Source organism: Scyliorhinus canicula, chromosome 10, assembly GCF_902713615.1.
Source record: "Scyliorhinus canicula chromosome 10, sScyCan1.1, whole genome shotgun sequence".
Classification (NCBI taxonomy): Eukaryota; Metazoa; Chordata; class Chondrichthyes; order Carcharhiniformes; family Scyliorhinidae; genus Scyliorhinus; species Scyliorhinus canicula.
This window is the reverse complement of record NC_052155.1, coordinates 142814882-142841576: the sequence shown is the minus strand read 5'-3', so window position 1 is coordinate 142841576 and position 26695 is coordinate 142814882. Positions and strand designations below refer to the sequence as shown.

At 49.0% G+C, this 26695-nt stretch overlaps 1 protein-coding gene across 1 annotated transcript in view; it reads left to right on the top strand.

Moving 5' to 3' along the window:
* The window catches only part of LOC119972149 (regulator of G-protein signaling 22-like), an 810134-nt gene that overhangs the window by 265548 nt on the left and 517891 nt on the right, over nucleotides 1–26695 (top strand). The window contains exon 9 of the mRNA XM_038808479.1: nucleotides 1362–1523. Coding sequence (XP_038664407.1) covers nucleotides 1362–1523 — 162 coding nt within the window. The remainder of the gene's footprint in view (nucleotides 1–1361; nucleotides 1524–26695) is intronic.

The window sequence follows — 26695 nt, the reverse complement described above, 5'->3', positions numbered from 1 at the left end:
CTTGCTGTTAGGTAATTTCGATATAATGAATTCTCCCGAACTGGTGCCGGTATGTGGGAATGAGGAGCTTTTCACAGTAATTTCAGTGCAGTGTTAATGTAAGGCTACTTGTGACAATAAAGATTATTATTACTACGCAGAAATGGGGCACAGTATCCTCTTTTGATTGGAGCCATCTCTGTGGTCTGCCGCAGACAGCTGAGCTTGAGAGAATAGAATGTGTGTACTCGAATGATGGTTAAATTTGGTGCCAAGACCTTTGACCCCATTTTGTAATAGTGCGACTGACAAATGAGTTTCCAACTCATCATTTGATTTAGAGAAATATTCGTCTGTGTGTAATTTATGAACTTCAGAGTTCCCCATTCATTCTGTCCAGCGGAATATGTGGTACAGAACCCACCTGCCATCACACTTAAGATTCTAAAGTATCTTCCAGGCTGCCGAGCACTGGACCTTATAGTTTGTAGCTCTTCCAATCTTTGTAAATTCTGAAAAATGTTCGAATATTTATTATTATTCTTTCATCTGATAAAGATTTAAATTCAATTTGGTTAGGAATTGTTGTTCATTTATCTGGAAATGTACTGTTTCACAACACTATATTTGTTATACATACTATGAAGAATTGGGTCAAAATTTTATTAGCCCCTATACATTAGGCTGGGATATGGGAATTCTGGGTAAATACTGCAGAAGTGTGTTGGGGTGTGTCTGACATCTTCCCACTGTCATGCCAAATGTTAGGAAAACTAGCAAATTGGTCACCTGCTGGAAAACCTATTGCATTACAAGTGGACACTTAAGGGCTTCTTCCTGCCCCAGCAATTATTTTATTGAGTTGGAGGGGCGCGTGGTTACTGAGGGAGAATGTCTAATGAAACCTGATTGCTGCCCCCTTGGAACTGGGGAGTGACCTCCAATTTGGGCACCCTATGAACCACCAGGTGACACTCCTGATGACAGTCACCACTCCCGGGGCAACCAAAATATGATCACTAACCCCTCATCCACCTGACTGATTGATGGAGCTTGCCAACCTCTCCCCGGTTTCCCCAAACCCTATTTATCTCTCGTCAAGACTGCCTTTGCCATTGAGGCCTCACAGCTGTAACCTCCGCATTGGTCACTGCTAATGCTGGCGCTGTTGAACTAATGGTCCTGTGAGTGGAGTGACAACTCTTGGGGACAGACAGGAAATGGGCTTCCCTGGGTCCATCACACTTTAGGCCCTGACCTCAGGACTTGAGCCTAAGTTGCAAAGTTCCAGACTATTTGCTCAAATTGTTCTTCAATTTGTTTTAGATGCTTTCTTTCCCATAAAAAGTAATCATTTGATTTTTTTTGTCTTTCCTTTAAAGTCACCTGAACTATATACGGAATAGGTATTTGCTAGGTGGTGGTGAATACTACATGAATATAGAGACACGTGCAAAGCTGGGTCTATTATTTATGTCAAAGTGGACTTTGGAAGATTTGTGTCAGATTCAATCCAATTTGGTGAAACCTCTGCTTCTATATTGGTGAGTACAGATCATAAGAATATAAGAACTAGGAACATTAGGCTCTTTAAGCCATTCAAGAAGGTGGATTTGTGGTAGATTATCTGCCAAAGGCTAATCAGATTTTGGCGGAAAATCTACCACTAATCCACCTTCCCTTATCCTGGAGCCTCTAGCTATGAGATCAGATGTATTGTGCTATTAATTTCCCTCAACTTCAGCAAAAGGAAGACGGACTCATGAATACATTATTGGGTCCAGTGAATCTAACTTGCCGCTTAGCCAAAGAAAGAAAATAACCCAGGAATTTTACTTTTCTCCAGATACTCTAAATTCAAAGTACATTTTCACTAGATCATAATTTTTCCGAATATCCCAGGGATCCAGGGTCAGTAAATATTCCCCATCATTAAGAGAGCAGGAGATGGGTTCACTAACTGTTTGAAACAGAAGTTACGGTGAGACAATTTGGGTTTTAGAATAACAAAAATAGCTTTATTAATAAGGGCATCGAGTGCAAGAGCAAGGAGGCTATGCTGAACTGTTCTGGGTGCCACACTAAAGGAAGCATGTGAGCTTATTGGAGAGAGTGCAGAAGAGGTTTACAAGAATGGTTCCAAGGATGGGAAACTTCAGTTATGATGAAAGATTGGGTATGTTGACACTCCTTGGAGAGAAGAAGGCTGAGAGGAGATTTGAAGGAGATGTTCAAAATCATGAAGGGGCTGTACAGAGTATATAGGGAGAAACTTTTGTCACTTTGCACAGGATCAAGAATGAGAATCATAGAATTTACAGTGCAGAAGGAGGCCATCCGGCCCGTCGAATCTGCACCGGCTCTTGGAAAGAGCACCCTACCCAAGCCCACACCTCCACCCTATCCCCATAACTCAGTAACCACAACCAACACTAAGGGCAATTTTGGACACTAAGGGCAATTTAGCATAGCCAATCCACCTAACCTGCAGAACTTTGGACTGTGGGAGGAAACCGGAGCACCCAGAGGAAACCCACGCACCCACGGGGAGAACGTACAGACTCCGCACAGTGACCCAAGCCAGGAATCGAACCTGGGACCGTGGAGTTGTGAAGCAATTGTGCTAACCACTATGCTACCGTGCTGCCCTAGAGAACACAAAGGGCAGCGCAGTGGTTAGTACTGCTGCCTCATGGCACCGAGGACCTGGGTTCGAACCCAGCCCCGGGTCATAGAGTCATTGGTATTTACAGCACTGTCCCTGTGGAGTTCTCCCCATGTCTGTGTGTGTCTAACCGCCACAACCGAAAAAGATAAGCAGGGTAGGTGGATTGGCCACGCTAGATTGCCCTTTAATTGGAAAAAAAGAATTGGGTACTAAAACAAAACGATGTTGCGAGTCAGGCCGGTGATTTAGCAAGATCAGAACTGAGAAAGCGAGAGGTGAGTTCGAAAGATCAAGAACTGAGAGAGAGAGAGAGACAGGTGATTTTGAAAGATCACTGGCGGAGGTCATGCCACGCATGTCATGGGACACCGCAACGCAGCGGGGTCTCACTTGGTTGCCCAATACTGATCTCCGCACCAACGACTGCCCTCTCTTCGGACCCACCGATCAGGTCCAGTGCCGCCACTTCACTGCGGTGAGGGACAGCAGCTCTGGCCTTCTCTCTCTCCTGGCGATTGTGGGCACCTTCTCCCATGGCGGGATGTTTGTGGGGGGAGGGAGACAAACAGTGTTGGACAATTGGACATGGACAGCACAGGGGATCGGCAGCTGGTGGATAGGTGGGCAGGGGTGCTGTTATGTGGTGCAGAGTGGGGAGAGCGCACATTGCCAGTGGGTGGGGTTCGACTGCCCACCAGGTGGGGGGAGGGGGTTGCGGTTGTGTGAGACGGGTTTGTGCCAGGGACACAGTGCTGCCAACTCACCCTGGCTACTTGAGGTTGTGCAGCTCCTTTCAGCACTGCTGGCCGGTCCTGGCAATGGGGCCCATGGCGCTCATGGCCTTTGCCACTTGTGCCCAGGTTTGGTGTGTGTCAGCGGGTGGCAGCCTCCTTCCCCGCCCCCGGGGAACAGATCTTCCCCCCCCTCCCCCCCACGGCATCCAGCAGGGTCTCCAGCTTAGCGACTGCAAACCTGGGTGCAGATGGCAGAGGCCATGAGCGGCACCAGTAACACGGTCTGGACTGGCCTGCAGGGCAGGAAGAAACTGCACGATCTCCTTAGGGCAGTCAGGTGAGTAGGCAGCACTGTTCCCCTGGCATCAACCCCCATCCCACACACCCGTTACCCCAACCCCTCCCATCCAGAGGGCATCCGAATCTGCACCCTGCATCATTTGGATTTTTAGAAGGCTTTGACAAAGTCCCGCATGAAAGATTGGCATGTAAAGTTATAGTGCATGGGATTGGGGGCAGTGTATTGAGATGGATAGAAATCTGGTTGGCAGACCAGTTCTACAAAGAGTAGGAATTAAAGGGTCCTTTTCAAATTGCAAGCAGTGACTAGTGGGAGACCTGGGTATCCTTGTCCACCAGTCGCTGTAGGTAAAAATGCAGGTACAGCAGGTGGTAAAGAATGCTGCCTTTCATTGCAAGAGGATATGAGTACAGGAGCAGGGATGTCTTGCAGTGATTATACAGGGCCTTGGTCAGGCCACACCAAATTAGGGTGTGGTCTCCTTATCTGAGGAAGGATGTTCCGGAGTGCAGCGAAGGCTTACAAGACTGATTCCTGGGATGACAGTACTGATGTATGAGGAGAGATTGAATTAGTTAGGATAGTATTCGCTGAAGTTCAGAGAATGAGGTGGGGGGAATTTCATAGAAACCTATACACTTCTTAATGGACTGGACAGGGTTGCTGCAGGAAGGATTTTCCCAATGGTGGGTTTGTCCATAACAGGGGTCACAGTCTCAGGATCCGAGGTAGATCATTTGGGACAGAGATGAGGAAACGTTTCTTCACCCAGAGAGTGGTGAGCCTGAAGAATTTGTTACCACAGTAAGTACTTGAGTCCAAAACATTGTATTGTGTCAAGAAGTAGTTAGATATAGCACTTGGGGTGATGGGATCAAAGGTAGTGGGGAAAATGGGATTAGGCTGGGAGTTGGATGATCAGCCATGATCATAATGAATGGCGGGCAGAATGGGCTTGAAGGGCCGAATGGTCTCATCCTGCTCCTATTTTGTTCTATGTTTCTATATCCCCGGGTCACAGCCACAGTCAGAACGACACCCATGTGCTGAGCAGCAGTGATGACACTGACACGGAGAGGAGCCACATGCTGGAAACCCAGAACACCCCGGAGCTCAAGTCTTGGGATGACACTGACTTCCCGTTTCCAACACCCTCCACCATTCCAGAGACACTCAACCTGCTTGGCCACTTTAGTGAAGGCGCTCCTGGGACACCCACTGGTGAGCACCACACAGCTGCTCAGGTACATCAGGTGGAGGTAGGAACCTTCGGGACGGAACGGTTGGAAGGCAGGCCTTGGGAGTGAGGGTTTTGGCTATGAATCAGCATGTCCAAGACCTGGGGCACTCTGTGCAAATGCTGGCCAGGGCCGAGGACAGGACTGCACTCTCACAGGCAGTCATGTGTCAAAGCCACCTGGAAATTGCAGTGGCGCTTCTGAGTGTGGCCCAGGCACAGTGGGTCATGGCGAGAACGTCGGTGGAATTGCCCAGATGCTGTGCTCCATGGTTGTGAGCATGCAGACCCTGGGCCTCCAGGACCGGCAACGACAGGTGACACCAGAACCTCAGGGGTTAGCTCCGCTCGCATCCCTGTCCCATGGAGTAGCTCAAGGGCCATTGAGCACCCCGAGCGAGGGCACCCCGAGGGAGAAGGAAGTGATGGTGATATTTTTTCACATGAAACATCTGTTCACACTGCCAAAGCCTGGCTGGTCTGGGCTGGTCAGATTGGGGAGCGAATTGGGCAGACACTGGGGGTGGACTGGGCTCCTACACCCCCTCCCAACCTCTGCTGCCCCAGGTATTTGATGGAACCGTGTGATGGGCCAGCTGACATGCAGGGATCACTCAGGTAGACCGTGGGCATGAGTCAAACGTTGTCAGATGATGCGGAGCACCAGCTCTCATTGCAGATCATCCTCCATCCCATGGATCAGACCTACTGTTACTGCCAACCCAGGGTCTATCAGCAGGATGCATCCAAATGACAGGCCGCTCGACACAAACAAAACGGCTTCTATTTGATGAGTGTGCATCTGATATGTGACCATCATGCACGTCTGCGTCTGATACCCGGAGAGTGTAAACAATGTATTTATCCTTCACACTCGACGATTCCTGGGCTCTCCGCTGCAGTCATGGCTGATGGCCACAAACCGACGTGGAGACCCGCTACAACAAAGCCCATGCAGCGACTAGGAGCGTGATCAAGCGGTGCTTCAGCATCCTGATGATGCGGTTCAGGTGCCTGGACTGCTCTGGAGGGGCCATCTAGTGTGATGCTGGGACGGTCGCCTGCATCATGGTGGCCTGCTGCGTCCTCCACAACATCGCGCAGTGGAGGGGAGACATGCTGGACGAGGAGGATGAACACCAGTCCTCGTCCGAAGAGGATAATGCGGGCGAGGGCGGGCTGGATATGGGGACAGGCAGGCATACGAGGCCGCACATTTGTGCACCAGGACCAACGCGCACGCGACCAGGTTCACCGACTAGAAGACTGGCCAGGTGTACAGACACTTGCGTTCCCACCCCCACACACCCCACCTGATCCCTCATATCCAACCACTTCCCCACTTGCAACCCCCTCCATGATACAGTCCTGCAGCAGTACAGGGTAGTACCCTGGGTTGGCAGTAACAGCGGCTCCAGTCCATGGGAGTGAGGATGATGAAAACCCTCTCTGCGATGAGCCCTGCTGCTCCCCATCGTTTGAAAAATCTGACTGTTGCCCACAGTAGCACTTTCCACCGTCCAGCTGGGTGATCCCTGCATGCGAGCTGGCCATTCCATCATACGGTCCCATAGAATCCCTGGGGGGGGCGGAGGTGGGAACGTCGGGGGGGAAGGAGGGGGTGGACACCGGAGCAGAGATCTGGCTGAACTGTGGTCCCTGAACCAAGCCGACCCGCATCCCCTCTGCGAGCAGCCCAGAGCAGCTCAGCACTTGCGCTTTTCTGACAGAGCACCGAGGCAGGTTGTAATATTGTGCACAGATATTTTTTGATATGTGCTCAAGCCTCTATCACTAAACTGTGGCCTGCACCCGTGCCAACTTAACTTGTGTCTACTTTTCTGGCCTTGCACGATGCGAAGGTGGATCCTAAGACGGTACATCAGGAGTGGAGGCGGCCTGCTGTGATTCTAACCCTGCGGCCTGGCTCCCCATTCACGGGCGTCTTCTGGAGCGACCATTCCCGGATGGGCCTGGCTGCTGCTTGGGTGTTACAGGTTTATTGGTGGCGCCACCCTGTTCTGCCCACTGCCCACCAGATGCGCGAAGGGGGAGGAATCTTGAGGCGCTGAGTGTTTCCGGCAGATCCACTGGGATGTCACTGGTATTGGCCCAATCACCTTCTCCCCATTTGATGTGCCCGATGACCCCGGGCTATTCCATGGGACTGGTGTGTGAGCGGCGCTATCCCCTGAGGCTGCCCCGCCATCTGCCGCTGCCAGTCCTGGAGGCTTACTGTCGTCTCGACTAAGCTTTGCATGCACGCACCCATGAACAAAGGAAGCGGGCCACCTTCATCTGGGATTGCGCCACATCACGCTGTGACTGTGCAACCACGTTCTGGGTCTGTGCCACATCAGCCAGTGACTACTCCTTTCCCTTTGTGTCTATGCCACGTCGACTAGTGCCAGGGCAATGCTGCCAATACCCACAGGCATGGCCTGCTGTGACTGGGCCATGCTCAGGAGTGCCGCTGCAATGCCCAGATGGCCCTGCCTGTGATTGGGCAGCCCTGTCCTTGGCCTCGGCCACCACCTGCACAGATTGCCCCAAGGCCTTGGACATGCTGATCCACAATTAGGGAACTGAAGGTGAAGGAACCCTGAGGGAGCGGTGACCACAATATGATAGAATTTACCCTGCAGCTTGAGAGGGAGAAGCTGCAATCATGTAACGGTATTGCAATTAAATAAGGGTAACTGCAAAGACATGAGGGAGGAGCTGGCCAGAGTTGATTGAAAAAGGAGCATAGCAGGGAAGACACTCAGGCTCCATCTCTCTCCCGCTCCCGGAAATGAAGGCCGCTGGAACCTGGGGGGAAGTTTAAGCACCTACCTGAATCCCAAGCTGCACTCCGGCTGCCTCTCTCTCTCCCGCTCCCGGAAATGAAGGCCGCTGGAACCTGGGGGGAAGTTTAAGCACCTACCTGAATCCCAAGCTGCACTCCTGCTGCCTCTTTCTCTTCCGCTCCCGGAACAATAGGAAACAAAGAAATGGCAGACAAACTGAATAGTTACTTTACATCCGTCTTCACGGCGAAGACACCAGTGAGACGCCAGAGTTCCAGGAGAACCAGGGGGCAGAGGTGAGTGCAGTGACCATTACTAAGGAGAAGGTTCTGGGGAAACGGAAATGTCTGAAGGATAAATAACCTGGACCGGATGGACTACACCAAAGGGTCCTAAAAGAGATAGCTGAAGAGGTTGTGGAGGCATTGGTGGTGATCTTTCAGGGATCACTGGAGGTAGTATGGCTCCCAGAGGACTGGAAAGTGGCTAATATAACACAGCTGTTTATGAAGGGAGGGAGGCAGAAGATGGAATATTGTAGGCCGGTTAGCCTGACTTCAGTCATTGGTAAGGTTTTAGAGTCCGTTATTAAAGATGAGATCGCAGAGTACTTGGAAGTGTATGATAAAATAGGACTGAGTCAGCACGGCTTCGTTAAGGGGAGGTCATGTCTGACAAATCTGTTAGAGTTCTTTGAGGAAGTAACAAGGAAATTAGACAAAGGAGAAAGAGTGGACATGATTTATTTCCAGAGGCCTTTGACAAGGTGCTGCATAGGAGACTGTTAAATAAGTTAAGAGCCCATGGTGTTAAGGGTACGATCCTGGCATGGATGGAGGATTGGCTGACTTGCAGAAGGCAGAGAGTGGAGATAAAGGGTTTATTTTCAGTTTCCAGCCAGTGATTAGTGATGTGCCTCAGGGGTCGATGCTGGGACCACAACGTTTCAAAATATACACTGATGATCTGGAAGAAGGAACTGGAGGCACTGTTGGTGAGTTTGCAGATGATGCAAGGATCTGTAAATGGACAGGTAGTATTGAGGAAGCTGAAGGACTTGGACAGGCTAGGAGAGTGGGCAAAGAAGTGGCAGATGGAATACAATGTGGAAAAGTGTGAGGTTAAGCACTTTGGAAGGAGAAATGGAGGCATAGACTATTTTCTAAATGGGGAGATGCTTAAGAAATCAGAAGCACAAACAGACTTAGGAGTCCTTGTTCATGAATCTGTTAAGGTTAATGTGCAGGTTCAGTCGGCAGTCAGGAAGGCAAATGCAAAGTTAGCATTCATGTTGAGAGGGTTGAAATTCAAGACCAGTGATATGCTTCTGCGCCATATAAGGCTCTGACCAGACCCCATTTGGAGTATTGTGAGCAGTTTTGTGACCATATCTAAGGAAGGATGTGCAGGCCTTGGAAAAGGTCCAGAGGAAGTTCGCAAGAATGATCCCTGAAATGAAGAGCTTTTCGTATGTGGAACGTTTGAGGACACTTGGTCTGTACCTGTTGGAGTTTAGAAGGATGAGGAGGGCTCTTATTGAAACTTACAGTATACTGCGAGGCCTAGAGTGGTCGTAGAGAGGATGTTTCCACTTGAAGCAGATGACACAATCTCAGACTAAAGGGATGATCCTATAAAACAGAGATAAGGAGGAATTTCGTCAGCCAGAGGGTGGTGAATCTGTGGAACACTTTGCCACAGAAGGCTGTGGAGACCAAATCACTGAGTGTCTTTAAGACAGAGATAGATAGGTTCTTGATCAACTAGGGGATCAGGAATTATGGGGAGATGGCTTCTTGTCTTATGGTCATTGGCAAACAGGATTAAGGAAAATCCTGTGGTGTTTTATCCATATGTACAGAGCAAGAGGGTAGCCGGAGAAAGGGTTGGTCCATTAAAGGATATTGGAGGGAATTTATGTATGGAACAGAGGAAATGGGCGAGAGACTAAATGAATACTTTGCCTCAGTATTCACCAAAGTGAAGGACTTGGTGGATGAGGAGTATAGGATAGAGTGTGTCGATATTCTGAGTCATGTTGATATTAATGAAGAGGAGGTGTTGGGCATCTTAGAACATAGAACAGTACAGCACAGAACAGGCCCTTCGGCCCTCGATGTTGTGCCGAGCAATGATCACCCTACTCAAACTCACGTATCCACCCTATACCCGTAACCCAACAACTCCCCCTTAACCTTACTTTTTCGGACACTACGGGCAATTTAGCATGGCCAATCCACCTAACCCGCACATCTTTGGACTGTGGGAGGAAACCGGAGCACCCGGAGGAAACCCACGCACACACGGGGAGGACGTGCAGACTCCGCACAGACAGTGACCCAGCCGGGAACTGAACCTGGGACCCTGGAGCTGTGAAGCATTTATGCTAACCACTATGCTACCGTGCTGTCCTTAAAAAGCATTAAAGTAGATACGTCCCCAGGGCCTGATGGGATCCACCCCAGAATACTGAGGGAGGCAAGGGAGGAAATTGCTGCGGCCTTGACAGTGATCTTTATATCCTCATTGGTTATAGGTGAAGTTCCAGAGGACTGTAGAGTAGCCAATGTTGTTCCATTGTTTAAGAAGGGCAGCAGTGATAATGCAGGAAATTATAGGCCGGTGAGCCTTACGCCAGTGGTAGGGAAATTATTGGAAAAGATCCTTAGAGATAGGATTTACTCACATTTGGAAACAAATGGACTTATTAGTGATGGGCAGCATGGTTTTGTGAAGGGAGGTCGTGCCTCACTCGTTTGATAGATGACAGATGATAGATGACAGATGAGGGAAAGGCAGTAGATGTTGTATACATGGACTTCAGTAGAGTCTTTGACAAGGTACCTCACGCTAGACTGGTACAAAAGGTGAAGTCACATGGGATCAGGGGAAAGTTGGCAAGTTGGATACAGAACTGGCTTTGGCACAGAAGACAGGGTAGTAGTAGAAGGGTGCTTTTCTGAATGGAAGGCTGTGCCTAGTGGCGTCCCACAGGGATCAATTCTGCGACATTTGTTGTTGTAGTGTATATAAATGAATTGGAAGAAAATGTAGCTGGTCTGATTAAGTTCGCAGATGACACAAGAATTGGTGGAGTTGGGGATGGTGAAGAGGATTGTTATAGGATACAGCAAGATATAAACTTTTGGCATCTTGGGCGGAGATGGAGTTTAATACGGACAAGTGTGAGGTAATGCACTTTGGAAGGTCCAATGCATGTAGGAATTACACAGTAAATGGTAGAAATCTTGCACGTATTGACAGGCAGAGAGATCTGGGAGTGCATGTCCACCGATCACTGAAAGTGGCAACATGTGTGGATAAGGTGGTCAAGAAGGCGTACGGCATGCTGGCCTTCATCGCTCGGGGTATTGAATATAAAAATTTGCAAGTCATGTTGTAGCTGAACAGAACCTTAGGCCTCATTTGGAATATTGTGTACAATTCTGGTCACCATACTACCACAAGGATGGGGATGCTTTGAAGGTGGTACAGAAGCGGTTTAGTCTGATGTTGCCTTGTATGGAGGGCATTAGCTATGAGCAGAGGTTAGATAAACTCTGTCTGTTCCCACTGGAACGACGGAGGTTGAGAGGCGACCTGATAGAGGTCTACAAGATTATGAGTGGCATGAACAGAGTGGATAATCGGATTTTCTTTCCTAGGCTTGGAGAGTCAAGTACTAGGGACATAGATTTAATGTGCGAGGCAAGTCCTTTTACACAGAGGATGGTGAATATATGGAACGCACTGCCCGGGGAGGTGGTGGGAGCAGGTACGACGGCGGCATTTGAGGGGCATCTAGACAAATATATAAATAGGGTGGGAATGGAAGGATACAGACTCCGTAATTGCATACGGTTTTAGTTTAGTCAGGTACCAAGATCGGCGCAGGCTTGGAGGGCCAAAGGGACTGTTTCTGTGCTGTATTGTTGTTTGTTCACTCAAGGACAAAGGTGGGAAGTTATGCATGGAGTCAGGGAGATCCTGACTGAGTACTTTGCATTGGTATTCACCAAGGAGAGAGACATGACAGTTGTTGAGTTAAGCAGGGAATCGAACCTGGGTCCCTGGTGCTGTGAAGCAACATGACAGATGTTCAGGTTATGGATGGGTGTGTGAATACTCTAGGACATGTCAGCATAATAATAAGGAAGTGTTGGATATCTTAAAATGCATTAAGGTTGACAAGTCCCCTGGACTGGATGGGATATGTCCCCTGTTACTGTGAGAGGCAAGAAAGGAAATAGCTGGTGCCTCAACAGATATCTTTGCATCATCTTTGCCCACAGGCAAGGTTTCAGAGGACTGGAGAATATTGTCCCTTTGTTTAAGAAGGGAAGCAGGGATAATCAAGGTAACTATAGGCTGGTGAGCCTAACGTCAGTGGTGGGGAAGCTGTTGGAGAAGATACTGAGGGCCAGGATTTCTTCACATTTTGAAGCAAATACACTTGTTGGTGGGTGTTTCCAGAACCAGGGGTCACAGATGAGGATTTAGGATAAACCATTTCAAACAGAGATGAAGAGACATTTCTTCACCCAAAGAGTGGTGAGTCTGTGGAATTCATTACCACTGGAAGTAATTGATGCTAAAACATTGAATATATTCAAGAGGCGGCTGGATATAGCACTTGGGGCGAATATGATCAAAGGTTATGGGGAGAAAGCAGAATTAGGCTATTGAGTTGGATGATTCTTTTAAGAGGTAACCAGTACAGTCAACAAGGGGGAGCCAGTCATAGAGTAATAGAATTGACAGTGCAGAAGGAGGCCATTCGGCCCATCGAGTCTGCACCGGCTCTTTGAAAGAGCACCCTACCCAAGCTCACACCTCCACCCTATCCCCATAACCCAGTAGCCCGACCCAACACTAAGGGCAATTTTGGACACTAAGGGCAATTTATCATGACCAATCCACCTAACCTGCACATCTTTGGATTGTCGATGTGGTATATTTGGACTTTCAGAAGGTCCCGCATAAGACATTATTGTGCAAAATTAAATGGCATGGGATTAGGGGAAATTTATTGAGGTAGAGAGAAAACTGGTTTGGCAGAGAGGAAACAAAGAATAGGGAGTAATGGGTCCTTTTGAAATTGGCAGGCAGTAACCAGTGGGGTACCACAGGGATCGGTGCTGGGACCTCAGCGATTCACAATATATATTAATGATTTGGATGATACCAGATTAGGTTGGAGGGTGAATGCAGGGATCCTACAGCAAGATCTGGACAGGTTGGGCGAGTGGGCAAACCAATGGAAGATGCAGTGTAATTTGGATAAGTGTGAAGTTATTCATTTTGGAGCAAAAACAGGAAGGCAGATTACTACCTGAATGGTTGTAAATTGGGAGAGGGGAGTGTGCAGCGGGACCTGGGTGTCCTATTGCACCATTCGCTGAAGGTAAGCATGCAGGTGCAGCAGACGGTAAAGAAGGCTAATGGTATGTCGGCCTTCATTGCGAAAGGTTTCGAGTATAGAAGCAGGGATGTGTTGCTGCAATTATACAGTGCCTCGGTGAGGCCACACTTGGAGTATTGTGTGCAGTTTTGGTCTCCTTCTCTGAGGAGGTATGTTCTTGCTCTGGAGTGAGTGCAGCGAAGGTTTACCAGACTGATTCAAGGGATGGCGGGACTGTCATATGAGGAGAGATTGACTAGGTTGAGATTGTTCTCGCTGGAGTTCAGAGTCTCATAGAGACTTATAAAATTTAAACGGGACTAGACAAGGTAGATGCAGGGAAGATGTTACCAATAATAGGTGTGTTCAGAACCAGGTCACAGCCTAAGGATTCAGGGTAAACCATTTCAAACAGAGATGAGAAGACATTTCACCCAAAGAGTGGTGAGCCTGTGGAATTCATTACCACAGGAAGTAGTTGATGCTAAAACATTGAATATATTCAAGAGGCGGCTGGATATCCCACTTCGGGCAAATATGATCAAAGATTATGGGGAGAAAGCAGAATTAGGCTATTGAGTTGGATGATCATTCATGATAGTCATGAATGGCGGAGCAGGCTTGAAGGGCCAAAAGTCCTCCTGCTCCTACTTTCTGTGTATCTATGTATCTAGTGATAGGCTACGTGGTTTTGTGCGGGGAAGGTCATGTCTTACCAACTTGATGAGAGTTTTTTGAGGAGGTGCCAAAATTAATTAAGGAGGGAAAGGCTGCGGACGTCATCTACATGGACATTTGTAAGACGGTTGACAAAGACCCTCATGGCGGACTGGTACAAAATATAAGGTTGCATGGGATTCGGGGTGTGCCAGCTAGATAGAACAAATAAAATTACAGCACAGGAACAGGCCCTTCGGCCCTCCCAGCCTGCGCCGATCCAGATCCTTTATCTAAACCTGTCTTCTATTTTCCAAGGTCTACTTCCCTCTGTTCCCCGCCCGTTCATATATCTGTCTAGGTGCATCTTAAATTATGCTATCGTACCCGCCTCTACCACCTCCGCTGGCAAAGCGTTCCAGGCACCCACCACCCTCTGCTTAAAAAATTTTCCACGCACATCTCCCTGAAACATTCCCCCTCTCACCTTGAAATTGTGACCCCTTGTAATTGACACCCCCTATCTTGGAAAAAGCTTGTTGCTGTCCACCCTGTCCATACCTCTCATAATTTTGTAGACCTCAATCAGGTACCCCCTCAACCTCCGTCTTTCCAACGAAAACCATCCTAATCTACTCAACCTTTCTTCATAGCTAGCACCCTCCATACCAGGCGACATCCTGGTGAACCTCCTCTGCACCCTCTCTAAAGCATCCACATCCTTCTGGTAATGTGGCGACCAGAACTGCACGCAGTATTCCAAATGTGGCCTAACCAAAGTCCGATACAACTGTAACATGACCTGCCAACTCTTGTACTCAATACCCCGTCCGATGAAGGCAAGCATGCTGTATGCCTTCTTGACCACTCTATCAACCTGCGTTGCCACCTTCAGGGTACAATGGACCTGAACTCCCTGTGTGCGTGGGTTTCCTCCGGGTGCTCCGGTTTCCTCCCACAGTCCAAAGATGTGCGGGTTAGGTGGATTGGCCATGCTAAATTGCCCGTAGTGTCCTAATAAAAGTAAGGTTAAGGGGGGGGGTTGTTGGGTTACAGGTATAGGGTGGATATGTGGGTTTGAGTAGGGTGATCATGGCTCGGCACAACATTGAGGGCCGAAGGGCCTGTTCTGTGCTGTACTGTTCTATGTTCTATCTCTTTGTACATCAATTTTCCCCAGGACTCTTCCATTGACCATATAGTCCGCTCTTGAATTTGATCTTCCAAAATGCATCACCTCGCATTTGCCTGGATTGAACTCCATCTGCCATTTCTCTGCCCAACTCTCCAATCTATCTATATTTTGCTGTATTCTCTGACAGTCCTCCTCGCTAGCTGCAACTCCACCAATCATGGTATCATCTGCAAACTTGCTAATCAGACCACCTATACCTTCCTCCAGGTCATTTGTGTATATCACAAACAACAGTGGTCTGAGCACGGATCCCTGTGGAACACCACTATTCACCCTTCTCCATTTTGAGACACTCCCTTCCACCACTACTCTGTCTCCTGTTGCCCAGCCAGTTCTTTATCCATCTAGCTAGTACACCCTGAACCCCATACGACTTCACTTTTTCCATCAACCTGCCAAGGAAAACATTATCAAATGCCTTACTAAAGTCCATGTATACGACATCTACAGCCCTTCCCTCATCAATTAACTTTGCCACTTCCTCAAAGAATTCTATTAGGTTTGTAAGACATGACCTTCCTTGCACAAAACCATGCTGACTATCACTGATAAGTCTATTTTCTTCCAGATGTGAATAGATCCTATCCCTCAGTATCTTCTCCAACAGTTTGCCTACCACTGACGTCAAGCTCACAGGTCTATAATTCCCTGGATTATCCCTGCTACCCTTCTTAAACAAAGGGACAACATTAACAATTCTCCAGTCCTCCGGGTCCTCACCCGTGCGCAAGGGATCCTGCAAAGATATCTGTTAAGGCCCCAGCTATTTCAACCCTCGCACCCCTCAGTAACCTGGGATAGATCCCATCCGGTCCTGGGGACTTGTCCACCTTAATGTCTTTTAGAATACCCAAAACTTCCCCCTTCCGTATGACAACTTGACCTAGAGTATTTAAACATCCATTCCTAGCCTCAACATCCGTCATGTCCCTCTCCTTGGTGAATACCGATGCAAAGTACTCATTAAGAATCTCACCCATTTCCTCTGACTCCACGCATAAATTCCCTCTTTTGTCTTTGAGTGGGCCAATCCTTTCTCTAGTTACCCTCTTGCTCCTTATATATGAATAAAAGGCTTTGGGATTTTCCTTAACCCTGTTAGCCAAAGATATTTCATGACCCCTTTTAGCCCTCTTTATTGCGTGTTTGAGATTCGTCCTACTTTCCTGATATTCCTCCAAAGCTTCATCAGTTTTGAGTTGCCTCGATCTTATGTATGCTTCCTTTTTCATTTTAGCTAGTCTCACAATTCCACCCGTCATCCATTGTTCCCTAATCTTGCCATTTCTTTCCCTCATTTTCACAGTGACATGTCTGTCCTGCACTGTAATCAACCTTTTCTTAAAAGACTCCCACATTTCAAATGTGGATTTACCCTTAAACAGCTGCTCCCAGTCCACATTCCCTAGCTCCTGCCGAATTTTGTTATACTCTGCCTTTCCCCAATTTAGCACTCTTCCTTTAGGACCACTCTCGTCCTTGTCCATGAGTATTCTAAAACTTATGGAATTGTGATCGCTATTCCTAAAGTAATCACCGACTGAAACTTCGACCACCTGGCCTTGATCATTCCCCAATACCAGGTCCAGTATGGCCCCTTCCCGAGTTGGACTATTTACATACTGCTCTAAAAAACTCTCCTGGATGCTCCTTACAAACACTGCTCCATCTTCGCCTCCAACACTACACGAATCCCATTCAATGTTGGGGAAGTTAAAATCTCCCATCACAACCACACTATTGCTCCTACATTTTTCTATAATCTGTCTGCATATTTGTATCTCTACTTCAAGCTCACTTTTGGGAGGCCTGTAGTAAAGTCCCAACAATGTTACTTCCCCCATTCCTATTTCTTAGCTCCACCCATATTGCCTCAGTGCTCGAATCCTCCATAGTGTCCTCCTTAATCACAGCTGTGATATTCTCCCTAACTGGTAGCGCAACTCCGCCACCCCTTTTACATCCCCCTCTATCCTGCCTGAAACATGTAAATCCTGGAATGTTTAGCTGCCAATCCTGTTCTTCCCTCAACCAAGTCTCAGTAATACCAATAACATCATATTCCCAGTACTAATACAAGCCCTAAGTTCATCTGCCTTACCTGCTACACTTCTCGCATTAAAATAAATGCACCTCAGACCACCTGTCCCTTTGCGTTCATCTTCTCTTCCCTGTCTACTCTTCCCCTTAGTCACATTGAGTTTATTATCTAGTACCTTACTGGCTTTAGTTGCTGCCTCTTTACTGACCTCTAACTTCCTACTCTGGTTCCCATCCCCCTGCCCCATTAGTTTAAACCTCCCCAACAGTGTTAGCAAAAGCACCCCCTAGGACATTGGTTCCAGTCCTGCCCAGGTGTAGACCATCCGGTTTGTTATGGTCCCACCGCCCCTAGAACCGGTTCCAATGTCCCAATAATCTGAACCCCTCCCTCCTGCACCATCTCTCAAGCCACGTATTCATTCTGACTATTCTTGAATTTCTACTCTGACTGTCCAGTGGCACTGGTAGCAATCCTGAGATTACTACCTTTGAGGTCCTACTTTTTAACTTATCTCCTAACTCCCTAAATTCTGATTGTAGGAACTCATCCCTTTTTTACTTTTATTGTTGGTGCCTATGTGCATCACGACAACTGGCTGTTCACCCTCCCCCTTCAGTATGTCCTGCAGCTGATCTGAGACATCCCTGACCCGTGCACCCGGGAGGCAACATACCATTCGGGAGCCTCGTTTTCGACCACAGAAATGCCTGTCTACTTCCCTTACAATTGAACCCCCTATGACTATAGCCCTGCCAGTCTTTTTCCCGCCCTTCTGTGCTGCAGAGCCAGCCACGGTGCCATGAGCCTGGCTACTACTGCCTTCCCCTGGGGAGTTATCTCCCCCAACAGTATCCGAAACGGGATACCTGTTTTGGAGGGAGATGACCGCAGGGGACACCTGCACTGCCTTCCTGCTGTTTCTCTGCCTTTTGGTCACCCATTCCCTGTCTCCTTCACCAATCCTAATCTGCGGTGTGAACAACTCACTGAACGTGCTATCCACGACCTCCTCAGCATCGCGGATGCTCCAAAGTGAGTCCATCCGCAGCTCCAGAGCCGTCATGCGGTCTAACAGGAGCTGCAGCTGGACACACTTCCCGCACATGAAGGAGTCAGGGGCATCGGCCGCTGATGGATAAAGAACTGGCTTTGCAACAGGAGTCGGAGAGTAACAGTGGATGGGAGTTTTTCAGAATGGAGATATGTAACTAATGGGACCACAGGGATCAGTGCTGGGACCACTGTTGTTTTTAATATATATAAATGACCTGGAGAAAAATGTCGATGATCTGATTAGCAAGTTTGCAGATGACACTAAGATAGGTCCAGTTGCAGATAGTGAAGGGGACTGGCAGAGAATACAGCAGAATATAGATAGATTGGAGAATTGGACAGAGAAATGGTGGGTGAAGTTCAATCCAGAAAAATGTGACGTCATGCATTTTGGAAGGTCAAATTCAAGTTTGAATTATACAGTAAATGACAGAACCCTAAGAAGCATCGACATACAGGGATCTGGCCATTCAGTTCCACAAAAGTGGCAATGCAGGTGGTTAAGGTGGTCAAGAATATACAGCATGCTTGCTTTCATCGACAGGCTCATTCAGTGCAAAGGTTGGTCATTTTACAGTTTTATAAAATTTTAGATCGGCCACATATGGAATATTGCGTGCAGTTCTGGTCGGCACACGACCAGAACTATGTAGATGCTTTGGAGACAATGCAAAGAAGGTTTACCAGGATGTTGCCTGGTCTGGAGGGTGTCAGCTATGAGGAGAGGTTGAATAAACTTGGATTGTTTTTGTTGGAAAGATGGAGGCTGATGGGAGACCTGACTGAGGTTCGTAAAATTACGAGAGGTATATAAAGGGTGAATAGTCCAAACCTTTTTTCCAGGGTTGAAGACTCTATTACAAGGGAGCACAGGTTCAAGATAAGAGGGGGAAAGTTTAGGGGAGATGTGCTGGGAAAGTTTTTCATGCGGAAAGTGGTGGATGGTTGGAACACATTGCCGGTGGAGGCAGGCACGATAGCAACGTTTAAGATGTATCTTGAGTGGGCAGCACGGTGGCCTAGTGGTTCGCACAGCTGCCTCACGGCGCTGAGGTCCCAGGTTCGATCCCGGCTCTGGGTCACTGTCCGTGTGGAGTTTGCACATTCTCCCTGTGTCTGCGTGGGTTTCGCCCCCACAACCCAAAAATTTGCAGAGTAGGTGGATTGGCCACACTAAATTGCCCCTTAATTAGAAAAAATAATTGGGTAATCTAAATTTATAAAAAAAGGAAAAAAAAAAGATATATCTTGAGAAACACGTGAATGAGCGGGTAAATTGAGGGACACAGATCGTTTGGGTAATACGTAGTGGGTCTAAACAAGGAACATGGATCGGCACAGGCTCCATGGGCGGAAGTGCCTGTTCATGTGCTGTAATGTTCTTTGTTCTTTGGTAAAGGCAACCAGCGAAATTCTCCATTTATGAGACTACGTGTTGACGCTGAGACAGGATTAGTGGAGTTCTGGGACAGCAAAACTGGCACGGCACCTGGACCAATTCAAAGTCCATTAAGGTACTAACACTAGCGCCACATGGAACACAATTAATTCCAATGAGAAGCGGTGCCGGATTCGCCGAGTTTGGGATTGACACTCATGAGGCTGACGAGCTGCAGCTGCATATGCACACTTCACTCCCCACACACACCATCCCAGCCAACAAGATGGCAGGAAGACATGTGACACCAAGATCAACTGACACGGAACTGGAGACGCTGCTAGACCCCATGTACGAGATGCCGTTTGCCATAAAAAAACTTACAACTTCCTCAGGGCTGCCGGCGTGAGTAGGTACTGACCCCCGCCCCACACCGCCACAACCGTACCCTTCCCCACCAGGATGGTGGCCGAACCACCACCTTGCACCACATGCTGGCACCCAAACTGCAGCCCAGACCACTGGAACCACCAGCTATCCACGCCTGGGCTGCGTACGTCAGACTTTCTATCTGTGTTTTCTGTGTCTCCGCCACCCACCCCCCCTCCAAGACAAGGCTGCCATACCTGCTGAGAGAGGGAGACTGGAGGAGGACCGCAGTACCTGTGGCCTCTCACCACAGCAGAACAGAGGGCACTGGACATCGTCCGAGGGCCCATGGAAAGGGCAGTCACCGTGGCTGAGGTCAGCATCGGGCGAGAAAGTGAGACCCTGTTGAGTTATGGCTCCCAATGGGCGTGTGTTACCCCCCCTCCACATAACCTCCTGTCTTCCTCTTGTTTGTCACTGGAGGGGTTCTTCGGCTACCCACAGTACAGTCGCGGTGACTGAGTTGACTGCTCCCAGAATCCGTTTCTGTCACCGTTATTAAACGATGATCTTCCTCCTGTTTGTCACTGGAGGGGTTCTTCGGCTACCCACTGTACAGTCGAGGTGACTGAAGGAATCTGACTATTTCTGAGAGGTAAAAGGGATCATTAATTAGCCTTTTAATCATAGATTTAAAAAGCTCAGCTTTAAAGTCTGGGGCTGGTTTTGCACACTGGGCTAAATCGCAGGATTTTAAAGCAGGCCAGCAGCACGGTTCGATTCCCGTACCAGCCTCCCCGGACAGGCGCCGGAATGTGACGATAGGGGCTTTTCACAGTAACTTCATTGAAGCCTACTCGTGAGTTCGAGTGAAGGCAAGCATCCAGCAGAGGGCAGCAGAGCAGAGCTTCTGATTGGCTGTTCCGGGGAGATTTGCATATGTGCAGTACGGTCAGCGTAAGTTGAAGGTGGTTTGTGAAGGGGCTGTTCTCGAGTGACAGCTTTACCCGAAACACTACTTACGTAGTGTCTCCCACCCATCATCCTCCTCTAACCAAAAAGAAGTTCTGTCTGTCGGATTGCTAAACTAACAAGTTTTCTTTTTAAGTTTTCAGTAGTTGGGAAGTTAGTTCAGTGGGAATGGAGGCTAGGGCAGTTGAATGTTCCTCCTGCAGAATGTGGGAGGAAAGGGTCACCTCGAGTGTCCCTGCTGACTACATCTGCGGGAAGTGCACCCAACTCCAGCTCCTCGAGAACCGCGTTAGGGACCTGGAGCTGGATGAACTTCTGATCATTCGGGAGGCGGAGGGGGTTATTGAGAGGAGCTATAGGGAGGTAGTCACATCTCAGGTAAAAGAAGAAGGTAGATGGGTTACCGTCGGGGGAGGGAGAGGGAACCGGCAGGCAGTGCAGGGATCCCCTGTGGTCGTTCCCCTCCATAACAAGTATACCGTTTTGGATACTGTTGCGGAGGGCGACTTACCAGGGGTAAGCAATGGGGCACAGGTCTCTGGCACAGAGTCTGTCCCTGTTGCTCAGAAGGGAAGGGAGAAGAGGAACAGAGCACTTGTCATTGGGGACTCCATAGTTAGAGGAACAGACAGGAGGTTCTGTGGGAACGAAAGAGACTCACGGTTGGTGTGTTGCCTCCCAGGTGCCAGGGTTCATGATGTCTCTGATCGTGTTTTTGGGATCCTTGAGGGGGAGCATCCCCAAGTCGTGGTCCACATAGGTACCAACGACATAGGTAGGAAGAGAGATGGGGATTTGAGACAGAAATTCAGGGAGCTAGGGTGGAAGCTGAGAGCCAGAACAAACAAATTGGATAGGCACATGGAGCACACCGGTATGACAGGGAGTATGATAGTTTGATCTTGGTTTCAGACAATGCTCGGCACAACATCGAGGGCCGAAGAGCCTGTTCTGTTCAATGTTCTATGAACTAAAGCAGCCTGCAAGTTCTAAACCCATGAGGTAACATTATATGAACCACTGAAGCAGGTCTCAGTGATGCCTTGGCCAACCACAACTTTCGTAGAGGCTGAGGCTTCACTCATGTTGATAATCTGCAGAGAACGCTAATGAGACGATTTGAGACACCATAGAGCAGAGATAGATGATGGGGCATCTGGACAGAGGGGAAGAGCAAATTTGTGCAACTTGAATGACCACGAAGCATTTCATCAGATAGAAGAGGCACACACAACACGAGAAGTGCAATGAGTTAAAACTTTTGTGAAAATTTTGTACAGATTGTGGACACCCAGGCAAACTGATCCAGCAAATTGAAGGACCCCTGGCAGGCTGTACATGAGTGAGGCACAATAAAATAGTCCACACAAATAGATTTAAAAGGGCTGTACACTTAAACAAATCTCCAACACATTCAATAAAAGAAAATTAGAGATGATTATTGTCTTAGTTTAACATTACACCTGAAAGTTGCCACTGCTGCCTGCAATACCTCTTCACCATTGCACGAGAGTGGCAGTCTAAATCATGTGCTAAACCCTGTAAAACCTCCTGATTTCACTGGCAAGGATTCTCCAACCAATTCAGTAGGGGGATGGGAACCTAAATTGTAGTCCCAGTGTACAGGATTTTGAGAGTAGTGAGGTCAGGGATAGGGTTAAAAGTTTGAAAGAGGGCACCGGCAAGCAAGACGCTGGTTTGAAGTGTGTCTACTTCAACGCCAGGAGCATCCGGAATAAGGTGGGTGAACTTGCAGCATGGGTTCGTACCTGGGATCTCGATGTTATGGCGATTTCGGAGACAGGGGTAGAGTAGGGACAGGAATGGTTGTTGCAGATTCCAGGATTTAGATGTTTCTGTAAAAGGGCAGCACGGTAGCATGGTGGTTAGCATAAATGCTTCACAGCTCCAGGGTCCCAGGTTCGATTCCTGGCTGGGTCACTGTCTGTGTGGAGTCTGCACGTCCTCCCCGTGTGTGCGTGGGTTTCCTCCGGGTGCTCCGGTTTCCTCCCATAGTCCAAAGATGTGTGGGTTAGGTGGATTGGCCATGTTAAATTGCCCGTAGTGTCCTAAAAAGTAAGGTTAAGGTGGGGGTTTGTTGGGTTACGGGTATAGGGTGGATACGTGGGTTTGAGTAGGGTGATCATTGCTCGGCACAACATCGAGGGCCGAAGGGCCTGTTCTGTGCTGTACTGTTCTATGTTCTATGTTCTATTAACAGAGAAGATGGTAAAAGTGGGGTGGGGTGTGGCATTGTTAATCAAGGAAAGTATTACGGCGGTAGAAAGGACGTTTGAAGACTCGTCTACTGAGGTAGTATGGGCCGAGGTTAGGAACAGGAGAGGAGAGGTCACCCTGTTGGGAGTTGTCTATAGACCTCCGAATAGTTCCAGAGATGTAGAGGAAAGGATTGCAAAGATGATGAAATGAAAATCGCTTATTGTCACGAGTAGGCTTCAAATGAAGTTACTGTGAAAAGCCCCTAGTCACCACATTCCGGCGCCTGTTCGGGGAGGCTGTTACGGGAAGTAACAGCCTCCTGATTCTCCTGATTCTCGACAGGAGCGAGAGTAACAGGGTAGTTGTTATGGGGGATTTTAACTTTCCAAATATTGACTGGAAATACTATAGTTCGAGTACTATAGATGGGTCAGTTTTTGTGCAGTGTGTGCAGGAGAGTTTTCTGACACAGTATGTAGACAGGCCAACAAGGGGCGAGGCCACATTAGATTTGGTGCTGGGTAATGAACCCTGCCAGGTGTTAGATTTAGATATAGGTGAGCACTTTGGTGATAGTGATCACAATTCGGTTATGTTTACTTTAGCAATGGGCAGGGATAGGTATATACCGCAAGGCAAGAATTATAGCTGGGGGAAGGCAATTATGATGCTATTCGGCAAGATTTAGGATGTATAGGATGGGGAGGGAAACTGCAGGGGATGGGTACAATCGAAATGTGGAGCTTTTTCAAGGAACGGCTACTGCGTGTCCTTGATAAGTATGTACCTGTCAGGCAGGGAGGAAGTTGTCGAGCAAGGGAACTGTGGTTTACTAAGGAAGTTGAAGCACTTGTCAAGAGGAAGAAGAAGGCTTATGTTAGGATGAGACATGAAGGCTCAGTTAGGGCACTTGAGAGTTACAAGTTAGCCAGGAAGGACCTAAAGGGAGAGTTAAGAAGAGCAAAGAGAGGACACGAAAAGTCGTTGGCGGAGAGGATCAAGGAAAACCTTATGGCTTTCTATAGGTATATCAGGAACAAAAGAATGACTAGAGTAAGATTAGGGCCAATCAAGGATAGTAGTAGAACGTTGTGTGTGGAATCAGAGGAGATAGAGGAAGCGTTAAATGGATATTTTTCGTCAGTGTTTACACTGGAGAAAGACAATGTTGTCGAGGAGAATACTCAGGTACAGTCAACCAGGCTAGATGGAATTGAGGTTCACAAGGAGGAGGTGTTAGCAATTTTGGAAAGTGTAAAAATAGGTAAGTCCCCTCGGCCAGATGGGATTTATCCTAGGATTCTCTGGGAAGCCAGGGAGGAGATTGCAGAGCCTTTGTCCTTGATCTTTATGTCGCCTTTGTCAACAGGAATAGTGCCGGAAGACTGGAGGATAGCAAATGTTGTCCCCTTGTTCAAGAAGGGGAGTAGAGACAACCCTGGTAATTATAGACCTGTGAGCCTTACTTCGGTTGTGGGTAGAATGTTGGAAAAGGTTATAAGAGATAGGGTTTATAATCATCTTGAAAAGAACAAGTTGATTAGCGATAGTCAACACGGTTTTGTGAAGGGTAGGTCATGCCTCACAAACCTTATTGATTTTTTTGAGAAAGTGACCAAACAGGTGGATGAGGGTAAAGCGGTTGATGTGGTGTATATGGATTTCAGTAAGGCGTTTGATAAGGTTCCACACGGTAGGCTATTGCAGAAAAAAAGGAAGTATGGGATTGAAGGTGATTTAGTAGTTTGGATCAGTAATTGGCTAGTTGAAAGAAGACAGAGGGTGGTGGTTGATGGCAAATGTTCAGACTGGAGTTCAGTTACTAGTGGTGTACCGCATCTGTTTTGGGGCCACTGCTGTTTGTCATTTTTATAAATGACCTGGAAATGGGTGTAGAAGGATGGGTTAGTAAATTTGCAGATGACATGTAGGTTGGTGGAGTTGTGGATAGTGCTGAAGGATGTTATGGGATACAGAGGGACATCGATAAGCTGCAGAGCTGGGCTGAGAGGTGGCAGATGGAGTTTAATGCGGAAAAGTGTGAGGTGGTTCACTTTGGAAGGAGTAACAGGAATGCAGAGTACTGGGCTAATGGCAAGATTCTTGGTAGTGTAGATGAACAGAGAGATCTCGGCATCCAGGTACATAAATCCCTGAAAGTTGCCAACCAGGTTAATAGGGCTGTTAAGAAGGCATATGGTGTGCTAGCCTTTATCAGTAGGGGGATTGAGTTTCGGAGCCACAAGGTCATGCTGCAGCTGTACATAACTCTGGTGCGGCCGCTCCTGGAGTACTGCGGCAGTTCTGGTCACCACATTATAGGAAGGATGTGGAAGCTTTGGAAAGGGTTCAGAGGAGATTTACTAGGATGTTGCCTGGTATGGAGGGAAGGTCTTACGAGGAAAGGCTCAGGGACTTGAGGTTGTTTTCGTTAGAGAGGAGAAGGCTGAGAGGTGACTTAATAGAGACATATAAGATAGTCAGAGGGTTAGATAGGGTGGATAGTGAGAGTCTCTTTCCTCGGATGGTGATGACCAACACGAGGGGACATAGCTTTAAATTGAGGGGTGGTAGATATAGGACAGATGTCAGAGGGAGTTTCTTTACTCAGAGAGTAGTAGGGGTGTGGAACACCAGGGGCGGGATTCTCCGACCCCACGCAGGGTCGGAGAATTGGCGGGAAGCAGCGTTATTTCCGCTCCCGCAGGTTTTCGAATTCTCCCGCCGGTAAAAAACCGGCGTTGTGCAAATCCCGCCAGCAGCCTGTGAAAACAGCTGGCGCCGGCGGGATTTCATTTTATTTGCACTGACCTTAAATCTCCGGCCCGGATGGGCCGAAGTCCTGCCGACGTGGCCACGGGTCACGTCGGCGAAAATCACAGTTGATTTAAAACGGCGTCAACCATTGATGATGGTTGACGCCGTTCAGTGTCGGGGGTGGGTTGCGGCATGGGGGGGGGGGGGTGGGTTGCGGCATGGGGGGGGGGTGGGTTGCGGCATGGGGGGGGTGGGTTGCGGCGTGGGGGGGGGTGGGTTGCGGCATGGGGGGGGGTGGGTTGCGGCATGGGGGGTGGGTTGCGGCATGGGGGGGGGTGGGTGGGTTTGCGGCATGGGTGGGGGGGTGGGTTGCGGCATGGGGGGCGTGGGGGGGTGGGTTGCGGCATGGGGGGGTGGGTTGCGGCATGGGGGGGTGGGTTGCGGCCATCGGGGGGGTGGGTTGCGGCCATCGGGGGGGTGGGTTGCGGCCATCGGGGGGGTGAGTTGCGGCCATCGGGGGAGTGGGTTGCGGCATGGGGGGGCATCGAGGGGGGGTGGGTTGCGGCCATCGGGGGGGTGGGTTGCGGCCATCGGGGGGTTGCGGCCATCGGGGGGGTGGGTTGCGGCCATCGGGGGTTGCGGCCATCGGGGGGGTGGGTTGCGGCATCGGGGGGGTTTGGGGGCAGCGGCGGGCAGAGAGGGGGGGGCGACGGATGCCCGGGGCCAACGCACCGTCGCCCCCCCCCTCTGTACGCCGCTGCCCCCCCCCTCTGTACGCCGCTGCCCCCTACCCTAACCACCCCCCCCCTCACCACCCCTACTTCCCTCCAACGCCCCTACCCCCCTCCCCACCACCCCTACCCCCCTCCAACGCCGCCCCCCATCTCTCGCAACGCCGCAACCCCCCCCCTCAACGCCGGGTTCCCCCCCTCCTCAACGCC